Source organism: Natator depressus, chromosome 1, assembly GCF_965152275.1.
Source record: "Natator depressus isolate rNatDep1 chromosome 1, rNatDep2.hap1, whole genome shotgun sequence".
NCBI classification, from domain to species: domain Eukaryota; kingdom Metazoa; phylum Chordata; order Testudines; family Cheloniidae; genus Natator; species Natator depressus.
The window spans coordinates 247,704,058-247,717,278 of NC_134234.1; the positions used below are offsets into that span (position 1 = coordinate 247,704,058).

Below are 13,221 nucleotides of genomic sequence, written 5' to 3' on the forward strand. Positions count from 1 at the left end.
GCAGTGCACTGTGTTGATGTGCAAGAGTTCATTGTTCAGGGGCTTCCACAGCTTGCTCCCTGAGGACATGAAATCTGGCTACACCAGAGAGATTAAATATTTGGATGGATGGGGGAAAAGGAAAAGCAGGACTAATGAACTTCCTAATTGGCAGTTGGAGAAAACTGGAGAACCACATTTTGACATGTTTTGGATTAAAGTCCAGTCACATAGGAACTTGGAGAGTCTATATCTGGTATCTTAAATCTGTTCAAAATACTAACAAAAGGGTTTCTCTGTGTTTGGAATCAATAGTGGCTTCCTCGAGTACCAGTTTCACATACAGAGGACAGACAGCCCTGTGGCTGTGGTATGATATCAAATAGAAGTGGTCCAAGCCACAGAATTCAGATTTGGATTTTGAATGCCCCTTGCATTTGGGAGTGTTCACGTACAGGATTTTTCATTCTGATTTAGAGGCATATAGGAGGATAGGAGGAGTGTAAAGGTGGAAAAGGGGGAGAGAAAATTAAATGAGCGGAGGAAAATAAAGGGAGACAGAGAAGTGCAAACAATATATATCATACAACCGGCAGTTTCACTGTGTAAAGTGATCAAATAGCAAAACCTCAGTGTTTCCCAGTTACATACTTAGCAGAAGCTTTCTTCTGAGTGGACATAGAAATGGAGTCTGGGGGCAGAAAGCAACGAAGGCTGGTGACATCTGGAATGGGTAAGCAAAACTTGACACAGTGGAATAAGCAAACTCCAGTCATTGTGGGCGTCCAAGATGATTATTTCTGGGGCATCCAGGGGAATGAGTCTGCCAGAGAAATGCAAATTTTGATGAACAGTGGTGCAGTTTAGTTCATTTTAACCACTTTTGATGTTATCTATGCTGTAAATCTAAGAACTAGTATAACCATATTACACAAGTCTCTACAAATGAACGCCAGTTTGTGCATTTAAATCAACAGGAGTTTTTCATGAGGAAAGTCTGTAGGATTCAGCCTGAAGGCAAGAGCTGTACAGGATAGAACATATGACCCACAACAGGAAAGCTTTTTGGGATTTAAACACCCCAGTGGAAAAAATAGAGCAGAAAATCAGCCAGATCCTGCATGGTACTGAGTGCCTTTAAATCTCAGTCAAGTCAATGGGAGCAAAGGGTTGTCAGCACCTCTGAGGAAGCCCTCAGCACCTTGTAGGAGTGGGCTGAAAATCCTTAAGGAGCAGGAAAGAAAATTGAAGAAGGTCAGAGGTACTGAGCAGTTGACATAAAGGTAAACACAACTGGAACGGTAGGAAGGGTTTTCCTTCATGGAGGGAGGGAGGGAGATGGGAGAAGGTCTGGAAAGAGGAAACATGCAGTACAAGATCCAAATGAAGCACATACATGATACATTCATATTGTCCTATGATATTTCAAATGCACAGGCATGGATGTTATTAATAAACCCTGTAGAAAACACTGTACTAAGAAGGCAACTGACGACTTAATGAATCTAAGAGCTGCCGTACATTATGCCCTTGTTCTGCACACACAGTTCCCATTGAAGTCAATAGAAGTAGTGGGCAAAAAGAGAAAAATCACGGATATAATATGGCCTTAAGGTCTCAGTACTATGTAGCTCATTGCAGAACAGCACGAGGAATTTTCTCTAATCAGATAAGAGGCTAAATACACTATTTATGATAATACCAGGGATAGTATTGAGAGGGATTTTCCAAATATACATTTAAAGTGGTAGGAGACCAAAGATCCTTGTATACCTGTCGAACAGAGCAAATTCTTTACTTTTTTTCTTTCAGATAGGTTTAAAACATAAGAAGATACAACAAAATGACCGTTGAATCTGTCATTTTGGTGTTACCCACCTCAGATAAAATACAATGATTACAATGTATTTTACATAGATTTTTGTGTGTGTTTGTATATATCTATATATGCCTCACATATATACATATACATTTATATATACACAATCAAAATTATTTATGTATATATTTTATCATAACATTTAGGAAGCAAGCTTTATAGAAAATACAAATAAATAGATATTTAACTTACTGTGTATCCCTTTTTCTTTCTTACACTGTTCTCTTCAGTCTTTTCCAGCGTCTGTTGTCCCTCGGACTAATTTTTCTATAATGTTTAATAATTCTTTTGAATGTCAAGGTCCTTTATGACTGTATCTTTCATCTGTCTGATTCTGCCTTTCTAGCCCGCTTCTTTATCCCTTCAGTAGTATGTTGTCTCTTTCTTGCCCTTGAATGTGGGATTATTAGAGTTTTTTTTTAATCATCAAATTTTTTACAAAAAATCATAGGGTGGTAATAGGGAGAAGGGGGAAAATCATAGAAATATATAGATTACAAGTGTCAGGTGTCACAGGCATTGGTTTGTACCCTAGAAACCTTTATTTCCCAAGTGTAGGGCCTGATCCTGCAATTGGATCCACACAGATGGATCTCTGTAGCCATTCAGAGACCCACTGGCTTCAGTGGGTCCCATGCAGCTGTAAGGTTGCATCCACATGTATCTATTGCAGAATTGGAGCATTGGGATGAATATCTAGAACTGGGCTTGCACTGTAATAACAGGGAATACGTTTGAATGCAGGAGATCCTACCCCAGAGCCAGCCTTTAATATCCAACTTGATTCTTCTTTAAAAAGGGGGTGGAAGGTCTTTTTTCCCCCCTTTATTCCTTGGTGGGGAGAGAAACCTCATCACTCCTGGAGGAATTAAACCTCAGTAATATAGGGACTGACCTAGTTCTTTGTGTCATCTCAGGGTTAGTTAATGAGCTTTTGCTGACTACAGGTGAAATTCATACCTGTACAAAGGGCCTGCACAGGACCTGTGCAACCACTTAGACCTGGGTCTATTTTGAAAGCTAGCAATTTGGCAGCTTACAAGGTTTTCAGTTGAATTGGCTCAGATTCTTGCCATCACATCCACCCACCAGCATGCACCAGAACCAAAATAATGGATTTTTAAAATTGTGGAAATTACAGAGCCCATGATTCTATGGCCATGACAGCTGTAACCTTAGGGGTTACCTTAAATTAACTTTTATTCCTGCGCTCTGCTATTCTTCTTTCTTTCCTTCCCATTAGTTAAATTTGTCCTCTCTCAAACATCTTTTTCATTCCTTCCCTTTTTCTTTGTCCTCCCTCTCTCAATACTCTTTCTTGCCATTCCCTCCTTTTGTACTATATTTCCTTCTCTCTTTTTTCTCCATTTCTCTCCTCAAACTCTTCTTTTTTCTCTTTCCTTTCCCCTTTTCATGACTGATCAATCCAAAAAAACATTTCTTCTGTCTCACCTGCCACCTTTTCCCTGAGCACCATGAATAGTTCAGAAGAGCATCTCTTCTTCCCCATTAGCCATCTCTAGGGCCATAATCACCCTGAATAGTAGCTCCCACGCACCTTCAAAGTTAAAACTGGCCCAAAGAAGAGGTCCTGTTGTGCCAAGCCACATGTAGTTTGAGGGACAAGTTGTTTATCCAGATATGATTAGGCCTCATTTCTGTTCCCACCTGAGCACAAACTGGGACCAAAACGCGTTCTGGAGCCACTAGAGGTTTTACTGTAGGGATGCTCAAATGGAGTGAGGCAAATGCCCTGATGCTCATGGGTTTAAATACCTGGATGCACTTCCCAGTTCATTGAGAGATTCAGGCACAAAGCACCCAGGCCAGGGGATAGGGCTGAAGACAGCAGAGCAGTGGTATGAAGAAGAATGGGGACCTGATGCAGAGAGAAGATAGTACAATGAAAACTTCCTTGAGTTATCCTATTTGGGTCAGGTTTGGTTCGTTCTTCTTCAACCTCACATTATGGGTTGAGCCTTGGCCTTAGTAAACCATGGACGAAACCAGTTAAACTACTCTGCTTACCTGGAAGAGTACTACTTATACCAGCTTTATTCTGGTGACTGTCCCTCACCCCAGATGCACTTTGCCTGCAAACTCCCTGATCACCCTACAGGTTCCTCCTCTGAATCTTCAGGGAGCAGTACAGCTCTATGCATAACTACTAACAGGGAATGCTAACCACTGACAATACTCCTGTGTGAAAGTGGGTGTCTGATTAATTTTAATGATGGACTCTCACAAGGTATATCGGCAGATCTGTGTGATGAATTGGTGGAGGCAACTTATGACCTGGAAGGTACAGTACTCAATGAAGGTTATAAAACTTTCTTACGCATACCAAGACAGATTTCTGAGAGCCTAACTGACTTTGGGGGCCATGAACCTCCAGAACCTGCAGCTTTACTTACCAACAGAAAGATCTAGGAGCATTCAGATGATGGGGAAAGGATCAGGAAACTGAATCCCTGACTCCAACCTTCTTGTGTTTAGTTGGAAGAAATTCTTTTAAACAGAACTGTGTTTAATCTCTTCCTAAGAGCGGGTCATCCTTATAAAAATGTATCCAATATTCTTCAGTTATTCTCCAGTGCACTAAAGCTTATAATAGTGTAACTTGTCTTGACGGCCAATACCACAGTGGTGTGTTTTTTTCTTTATAAGCGAAGTTAAACTCCTGACTTGTTGCTATAGCAATCTGACTCTGAATGTCAAAAAGCTAGGGATCTTAAAGTGATCCAAATTTGGAGGGGAGGGATGAGGGAAACTGTGTCATATGTAACCTGGGCTTTTCTAAAAATACGTAATTTTGCAATGGATCCACGAATTCTATGTGACTGTATTACAGCAAGATGAAAAAACTGAGAACACTGGAATCATTTGAAGAACTCTGATCAGTCTTGTCCTTATTTCATAAAGTGATAAGCAGAGAGTCTGTTTTTCATGGCAGCCCTATTTGTTAAAATTCTAAAGCAGCTAAATAACAAATACTTCATTAATTAGCATTAGAGCGAACAATAGAATGCAGTTAGATCATATAAAACATTTCTGTCCATACTTAGACCTCAGAACACTCTACAATTGTAAGTAAATATCACTAACTTCATCTTACAAATGGGACGACTGAGGTACAGAGAGCTTTGGTGACCTACCTATGGCCAGTCAGTGGCAGAGCTGGGGGATAGAACTCAGATTGCTAATCCTAGGCCCTGTCCATGAACCATGCTGTCTCCCAAATGAAGCAATAGCCATAGGAAAACTGACATTTCATAAATAGCTAATTATGTGCTACTATCCTCTATACACGACCGGTGTGATTTTAAAAAGTGCTCAGTGCTGGTCTAACTGTGCTCCCACTGAAGTCAATGGTAAATTTTTCATTGACTTCAACAGAAGCAGAGTTAGGCCAATGCTGAGTGCTTTTGAAAACCACACTCTATAGGCCCTTGTTTTTTATCAACAGACTTTTAATGGATTTCTTTAATTACATCCTGTAATTACTGTTCACATGTATTTACTTTTTAAAAAAGATAATGCTGAGTATCCTTAAAAACATTTCCCTCCTTATTATCTCTGTATTAATCCAAATCAGTGTCATATATTAGCATTATTAGAGAATAAAATCGTTACTCAGCAACAGTCTCTGTGCAGTTGTTGGCTATACTGTAAGTTTTCTTGATGGAGAAGTGATTATGTGTATAATTCTGTAATTTTGCCCCCTCTTTTTCCTGTTTCCTAACCCAGCGGAAGAATGGCTAGTGGCTAACCCCGAACTGACGGACAAAACAAGGTACACCATCACTGACCTGCCAGCTGGTTCCAGAATTTTCGTGAGAGTAAAAGCTGTGAATGCTGCTGGTCCCAGTGAACCTAGATTGCACCCACAACCTATTCTAGTCAAGGAAGTGATAGGTGAGCTACACCACTGTTTCTCTCTTCTCTCCCCAATACACACACACTTTCAGCGTTCATGCTTCCTCTTTCTTGTGACTAGCACCTGCAGTTGGAAACTGCAGAAACACTGCCATACAGTCACATGCTGAAACCATGCCAATGCAGTACTGCAAACTCCAAGCATTCAAAAATCATGAGACTGCCTTAGAAATAATACATTTTGGGTTGTTTTTCTTTGCCTTCTGGTTTGTTTGCGTTTTTTTGAAGCCTTAGGCCTCATGTTTTCAAGCTTCTTTCTACAGCCAAGAAGGCTAGAAGTTTGCTTTTTTCTTTTAATGAAAGTTGAGATTCTCATGTACTCACAGGACTCCAGGAGCTGGGGCTTAAAAAATAATAAACAGCACACCAAATCTGATGAGACTCTTGATAAAATTGCAAGAATTGGCAACACTAATGCTGGATAGAACAAGCTGCAGGCACAGTGGTGAAAGTAGGCCACATCTATCACTTCAATTTGCTTTTTCATCACCTCAAAAAGTGGAAAGAACAGTAATGCAGAAAGACATGGTTACATTTACATTCAGTCTCATTCCCTTCTTATGCTGCTGACCAGTGATCACATGGGCAAGATTTGAAATTTGAGAGCTAGTAATAAAGCTGTATTTGACCGTCCGTTCATATACACTTTGTTGTCCACTATTGGATCTGTACAACTGCCCTGGCACCATGTGAAGTGATTTACCCCCCAATATCTTTGTAGCCAGTGGGACCAAAGGTAGTTAGTTGTACATTGCCTCTGCAAGTGTCCAATCCAGGGGGCTGCCAGGGCTGGTTTGTCTTAGCATAAATTAGAGCAGTTTAGCATGGGGGCCAATATATCAAGCACGGATCATGAAAGAGTAGCAGCACTCTGAACATTTGACACACTCCCACGGCCCTTTCCTGTGGTGGGAGACTCCTCAGCTGGCCAGATAGTGCAGTTTTAAAGACCTTCTGAACCACTGGAATAGCACAGAAGGGCTTTAGCATGAGCTGTGTCTGGCCCTTCGTCTTTTTATGTAGTTTGATCATTTTTAACGGTGTCCATCACTACCTACCCATTAGCCTATCAGTGCGCTCAGCACTTTCTAAAAAATAGGGCCCCTTTAAGGTGTCTTAAGTTGGGAACCCAAAAGTGGAGGCATCCAGTTCACATCTCACTTCAGAGAAATGTAGGCCATAGGTTTTAATGTTACTAATGTTGGTGCTCACCAACATTGTTAAATTCAATACCACAGTTAAAAACAAAAACTCGCTTTTTTTTTTTTTTTTTTTTTTAGAACCTCCAAAGATTCGTCTACCAAGACACTTAAAACAAACCTACATTCGAAGGGTTGGAGAAGCTGTGAATCTTGTTGTGCCTTTCCAGGTAAGAAACAAAGACACAGTTATTAATGCTTATTTTTCTTATATTGTGATTGTTAGAACTGCATGTTATACAACTGTGGTGGGGCATGAAGCTAATTTAAGCAGAATTAAATCCTGGACAGCCAGGACACCTGCCAGATGGCTCTTTCTGTGCCTTCTGAAATCAGATTGTGCTCAGCTGAAGACTGAATTTTGTAACTAGCAAACAGTGCTGATCTGTTGTTCACAGAATACCCATAATCTCCAATGTAGACCTGCCATTACACACAAGATAATCACTAGCACAGCACAGAGCAGTTGCAATAGGCGGACAATGATAAGATATGGCGCCTAGAGCTGAAATGTGACATTTATTCTCTGTCTTGCTTTGGGGGTGTTGTGAAGTTTCACCAACCCACCAGAATCTTTGTGCAACAATGCCTCATAGAGCCCCTAGGAAGCACAGCTGTTAAACCAGAACTTCCAAGGATGCAACATGCACTTTCTACTCCAGCTGGTTAGCTCTGCTGGCTGGAGGCAGGGCCATAGCCTGACCTTATCCAACACCCTCTGCAGAGGCTAGCTGTTCCAGTAACACTTGTCTGCAGAGTCCTTGATCTGCTGAGTGCAAGGACCCCTACTGTGTCCAGACCTTATGCTTTCTCCTTCCTTTGTGCACATAGACAGATGCCGGGCAAAATATATGCTATAGGAAATGCTACTCCTGGTAAATAAAAGTACTACTGTGTGGTGTATACACTCAGCCAAAATACTCTGAAAGGACTGAGGTTACCATATTTGGACAGCACTCCTGAAATTCTCGTTTCTAGAAGAGCAAACTCCCAGTAGTGACATTGCATGATCAACAAGTTAGTGTCTATTGATATCGCACTGTGATTCTCTTAGGGCATCTGCTTCTGAGAACCACTGAAAACAAAATAATATTGCCCATTAAGTTCAGAAAAAAACAAGTATATGAACACGTGACTGCCTCTGAATTGCCTTGTGTTTAGAGTTATCTGCTTTTTCTTTAAAGAGTTTCCACCATTCTGGTTCAAGAAGACTTTTATTTTGTCTTTGCGACAGCCTAACACCTCTTTCTCCTCCCAGAAGCACACTTCAGTTGTTCCATGGCTTTTTACAGGGAAGACCAAGGCCAAAGGTATCTTGGAAGAAAAATGGCGCTTCCGTAGACAAGAATCAAATTAACATCCGCAACAGTGAAAATGATACTATCATCTTTATCCGAAAGGCAGAGAGGAGCCACTCTGGAAAATATGACCTGAAAGTGAAAGTAGAAAACTTGGTGGACAAAGCTACAATAGATATTCAAGTAGTTGGTATGTTTAAAAAAATAAGAAAATGTATTTTGGCAAAGCAGACTCCAAAAACTTGTTACCAGTGTGCTGGAAAACATGAGATTTCCAGTTACAGCCTCCTCTGTACCATGGTACCTCTCTACTTCAGATCACTTGGCCAGAGATTCTGAGTGAGGTCCTCAGCTAGTATAATTGGGGACCTCTGTACAAAACGTCCGTACCAGCCTGAACATTCCAGTCGCACCCTAGAATCCTACACTACTTCACTGTTTGTAATGGATTTTTATGTTCCATATTTGTCAGAAAAACTGAAGCTTTTTACGTTAAGGTGGCACTCAGTCAGATCTGATACAGCTCTGTTGCAGCAAGAGTTAGTTTCTCACAAACATGACTTGGAAGAGACCATCAGTATTAGAATCATAGAATATCAGGGTTGGAAGGGACCTCAGGAGCTTATCTAGTCCAACCCCCTGCTCAAAGCAGGACCAAGCCCCAGTTTTTGCCCCAGATCCCTAAATGGCCCCCTCAAGGATTGAACTCACAACCCTGGGTTTAGCAGGCCAATGCTCAAACCACTGAGCTATCCCTCCCCCCCAAAAAAAGCCTTATGATGGAAAAAAGAGAGACACCTGGGAAATCTCTTACACTATCTATCTATATCTTATAGGTGAAGCTGGTAGTACAGTCTATACTTAAGCGTGCCTGAGACTTCCCATTATAAGATCAAGTTTTCATTTGCTTATATCTTTGCAAAAATAGTAGGTGATTGTGTAACTGAAAACTGTATCATAACACATGTGCACAGTGGAATCAAACTAAAGGTTGCACAGGCAACTTGAATTCTGGCATTTCCTAAATTTTGAGTGCTTGACTTTGCAGTCTTCTTTTAGCATTGTTTTGTATGTGTAAGATATATATCTACAGCTATCTAGATATAGATAGAGATAGAGATATATCATATCTGAGAGAGAGAGAGAAACAGAGAGCAGGCATAATGGAAAGATGACCGTGCCATATCATCATTACAGATCGCCCTGGCCCACCACATGTTGTAAAGATCGAGGATGTTTGGGGAGAGAATGTTGCTTTAGTCTGGCAGCCACCAAAGGATGATGGTAACGCTGCCATTACTGGGTACACGATTCAAAAAGCGGACAAGAAGAGCATGGTAAGTTTTATAAAAGATGTTTGACTCAGTTTAAATCCAACAGTCACCACGTTCTTTCTTTTAAATATAAAAAGCCCTATTTACATGGACAAATGTCGATGATTGAGGCATTGGATCATTACAGAACCACACCACTACTCAGAAAATCTCGAAAGTTCATCAGAAAATCCCAGTGTCCACAGTACTCAAAGTTTATAAATGAGAACATGTGTATTTTCAAATCTGTGTTCAGATTAGAGATAAGAAAAGGAGTATTTGTGGCACCTTAGAGACTAACAAATTTATTTGAGCATAAGCTTCCGTGAGCTACAGCAGCTTATGCTCAAATAAATGTGTTAGTCTCTAAGGTGCCACAAGTACTCCTTTTCTTTTTGAGAATACAGACTAACACGGCTGCTACTCTGAAACCTGTCATTATGCAAAGCGCAGATTAGAGATGGTGCAAGTGAGGGGGACAGGTGGGAGTAGCTCGGAATCATTTGTCTAAACCCCTCAGGGTTTGCGGGGAGCTCAGAGAAATAATTCTGTTTTGTTCCCTCTGGAAATAGAGAATCAAAATCCCAAATGCTCATTTTGGAGGCAGTGTGGCCCCGCAGATAGTCCACTAGATGGTTAGGAGATCTGAGTTCTATTCCCAGCTGTCACTGGCCTGCTTGGTGACCTGGGACAAATCCCTTCACTTCTCTGTACTACACTTCACAAATTAGGTAAGTATCATTAACCCTATTTTACAGATTGGGATACTGATACTTACCCAATATGTAAAGTGCTTTAAGATTTACAGATGAAAAGTGCTATAGGAGAGCTAATTATTGTTGTTATAGCACAACCAAGCCCCTGTTTTATAGCTCTGTAAAAGACAGCGGTTGGATTTCTACATTTAATAGATACTGCAAGTTTGGACATTGTGAATCTAAGAGATATGAACCAGTTTGCATTAGAAGAATACTAATATCCTGACCTGCTGTGTGACCTTTTACCAGTCAGTTCACCTCCCTGTGACTTTATTCCCCCTCCCACCCTTCATCTTTCTTTAGATCATAAGCTGTTCAGGCCAGGACCTGTCTCTGATTATATCCATACACTGTGCCCAGCACAATGGGGGCCCATCTCAGTTCAGACTTCTAGGTGCTACTGTAATACAAAATAAAATAATAACTAGTGTCCAAAGTATGCTCTTTGCTCATAGGGCAGTGATTCCATGTTATCTCCACGCTGTCTGTGACAAGAATTTTCCTGTAATAGTACCAAGTGGGATTTTAAATAATGATTGTTTCCAAAGGTATATTTTCTTAAAACAGTTGCCTCTGAAGAAAGGGAGTCCCAAGTTCTTTCAAGTGGATGATCCTTTCTGAGCGCTATGAGCTATATTACTGGGAAGTCTAAAATAATGTGGCTCTGCAGGTTTAGTACATATCAGTACAATCTCTGGCACAAGATACTTACACAAATATATACTGTGAGAAAGGAAGACAACTGGAAGGGGTGGCATAAATAAAAGAGAGAGCATTTTCATGGTCATATTCTGCTTTATGTGAATAATATTTTTAGCATTAGACTTGCTGATCTCACTAGGTGGATATTGTGTACCAAGATCAAATTTAAATTTGATATTTAAAGAGATGCCTTTCATCTAAACATGGGTCTCTTGCGAGCTATGCAGATAGATGCCTGAAGCAGTATGCACTGGAGTATATAATACTGCCCAAGAGATGAGTGTTGTGCCAGAAATCACAGGAATTCAGAGCTGATGAAATCACATCCACAGGACTTTGTTACAGAAAAAACAACAACCCACATGCCATACATTGAATGCTTATTTCTGTCCTGTAACTTTGTCCCAGGAACTGCCTCAAAAACTAATTTAACAAACAGGGTTTTTTAGCTGTTTGTTGCACTGTGTCAGTGTCCCTTATTTACACATGATTTCTCAAATTTAAATCAAGAATGAATTGGAAGTCATATTTTTATCAAATAAATTACCTCGTGGCTACTGCCATGGGAGACCTGGCCTCTTCCAGTCGCATGAGTCTAGCTGGGTGAGCTTTACACACTGCTCTCCTTAGACCGTACTGTTGCTACTGCTAAAGAAAAGAGCCTCTAAGATCCAGTCACTGTGCTGATCGAGTGTCTGTAGTTTGGGCAGTATGCACTGCTCCTCCTACCCTATCAACTCTTCTTAAATCATGAGAAATCACCAGAATGGAATCATACTTCCCATAATCATATTGTTCATTTAGCCTAGTGCCAGAGGAGGCAGATTTGTACTGGGACGTACTGGGCTCTTGGAGGTTGACACACTGGAACTTCTAGTTGTTAGTTTTGTTGTTGTTTTGCAGTCACTTGCTTTCTTATTTGCAGCAATACTTTCTCTGTCAGCAATATGAAATCTGAGTGGCAGAGCCTGCCTTTCTTCTCTTGCACAATAGGACCTTTGTAATAGTGCATTTCCTATAATTATCCCGCCTGACTAACCATCAGCATGTGACAATTTAATAGGGTTCACTTTCCATTCACCCTTCATAGCACAGTGGTGAATTGCTTGTGACTCTTCCGTCATCACCCAGTTATTCTGTAGTGATTAGCTTAGAATTCATTGCCATTAACTCAGTTACTGTGTTATGCCTTACTGGTTATATAAATTCCTTAGAATTTGTTCTCATGCTTTCATATGCACCGTGGCTATTCTAAACCCTAGCTGTTGATAAATGAAGTGTGTTGCAGGCAAACTCAGTCTGTGTTTGTGTCTTGCAGGAATGGTTCACTGTAATTGAGCACTACCACCGAACCAGTGCCACCATTACTGAACTCATCATAGGAAATGAGTACTACTTCCGGATCTTCGCTGAAAACATGTGTGGCCTCAGTGAGGACGCGACAATGACCACAGAGAGTGCTGTGATCGCAAAGGATGGTTAGCTGTCCATTATGTTCTGAAGGGGGAAGGGTGGGTTTCAGAGTGGGGAAGAGAATAAGAGACAAAAAGATTTGAGTCTCCACTGTTAGTACCTGGTGTAGCCACTTACTCCAGTGCAAAGTGAGTGTAAATTGCTGCCATTCCAGTTTGGTAGTGTGTGGCATTCACTGCGCGCAACTACAAATTATGGGACAAGCAACAAACCAGGGGAGGATGACGCTTGATTTTAAAGGGTAACATCAGTTCCCCTCTCAATTCTGAATTATGTATCTGAGCTTTCAAACAGTTTAAAGTAGAAACGAAGGCGTTGTTGTAATCTGTACATTAACCGTTGTAAAGTAGAATGGCAGTGAGCATGACCTGAGTTCAGGAATGCTCAGTCTCTCCCATACAGTATGTACAGTGAAGGCAGTTGGCTTAAGTTTAGAGAGATGAGTGACAACAGTCGCTTGCTGTATGAGCCAGTGCTAATGGCATTCCTGCTGGCAGTGCAGAACTTTGTTCTCTCACTCGAAAGAAAAGCATCTCCATTCTGCCCATCAAAAATGGGGACTGCCTAAGAAAACTAAAAACAAAGCTGGCATTTCTCCATGAGATCGCTCAGAGCTGAAATAGTTTTCTATTTAAAAGTGGGGTGGTGGTGGTCAGAAGAGGGAGCTGTAGAAATTGTTTCTTG

General features: G+C 40.9%; 1 protein-coding gene and 1 long non-coding RNA gene across 2 annotated transcripts in view; one reads left to right on the forward strand and one right to left on the reverse strand.

Annotated features, from left to right (window-relative positions):
• MYBPC1 (myosin binding protein C1) overlaps window positions 1–13,221 on the forward strand; it is a 69,553-nt gene that overhangs the window by 40,642 nt on the left and 15,690 nt on the right. Inside the window, exons 20-24 of the mRNA XM_074940488.1 lie at window positions 5,606–5,773; window positions 7,075–7,163; window positions 8,286–8,481; window positions 9,489–9,628; window positions 12,383–12,542. Of these exons, the coding sequence (XP_074796589.1) occupies window positions 5,606–5,773; window positions 7,075–7,163; window positions 8,286–8,481; window positions 9,489–9,628; window positions 12,383–12,542 (753 nt within the window). The remainder of the gene's footprint in view (window positions 1–5,605; window positions 5,774–7,074; window positions 7,164–8,285; window positions 8,482–9,488; window positions 9,629–12,382; window positions 12,543–13,221) is intronic.
• Window positions 577–11,730, reverse strand: LOC141978419 (uncharacterized). The gene is made up of 3 exons (XR_012636382.1): window positions 11,612–11,730; window positions 2,051–2,125; window positions 577–802 (listed from the first exon to the last, which is right to left on the reverse strand). It is a non-coding gene; the product is annotated as an uncharacterized LOC141978419 (long non-coding RNA).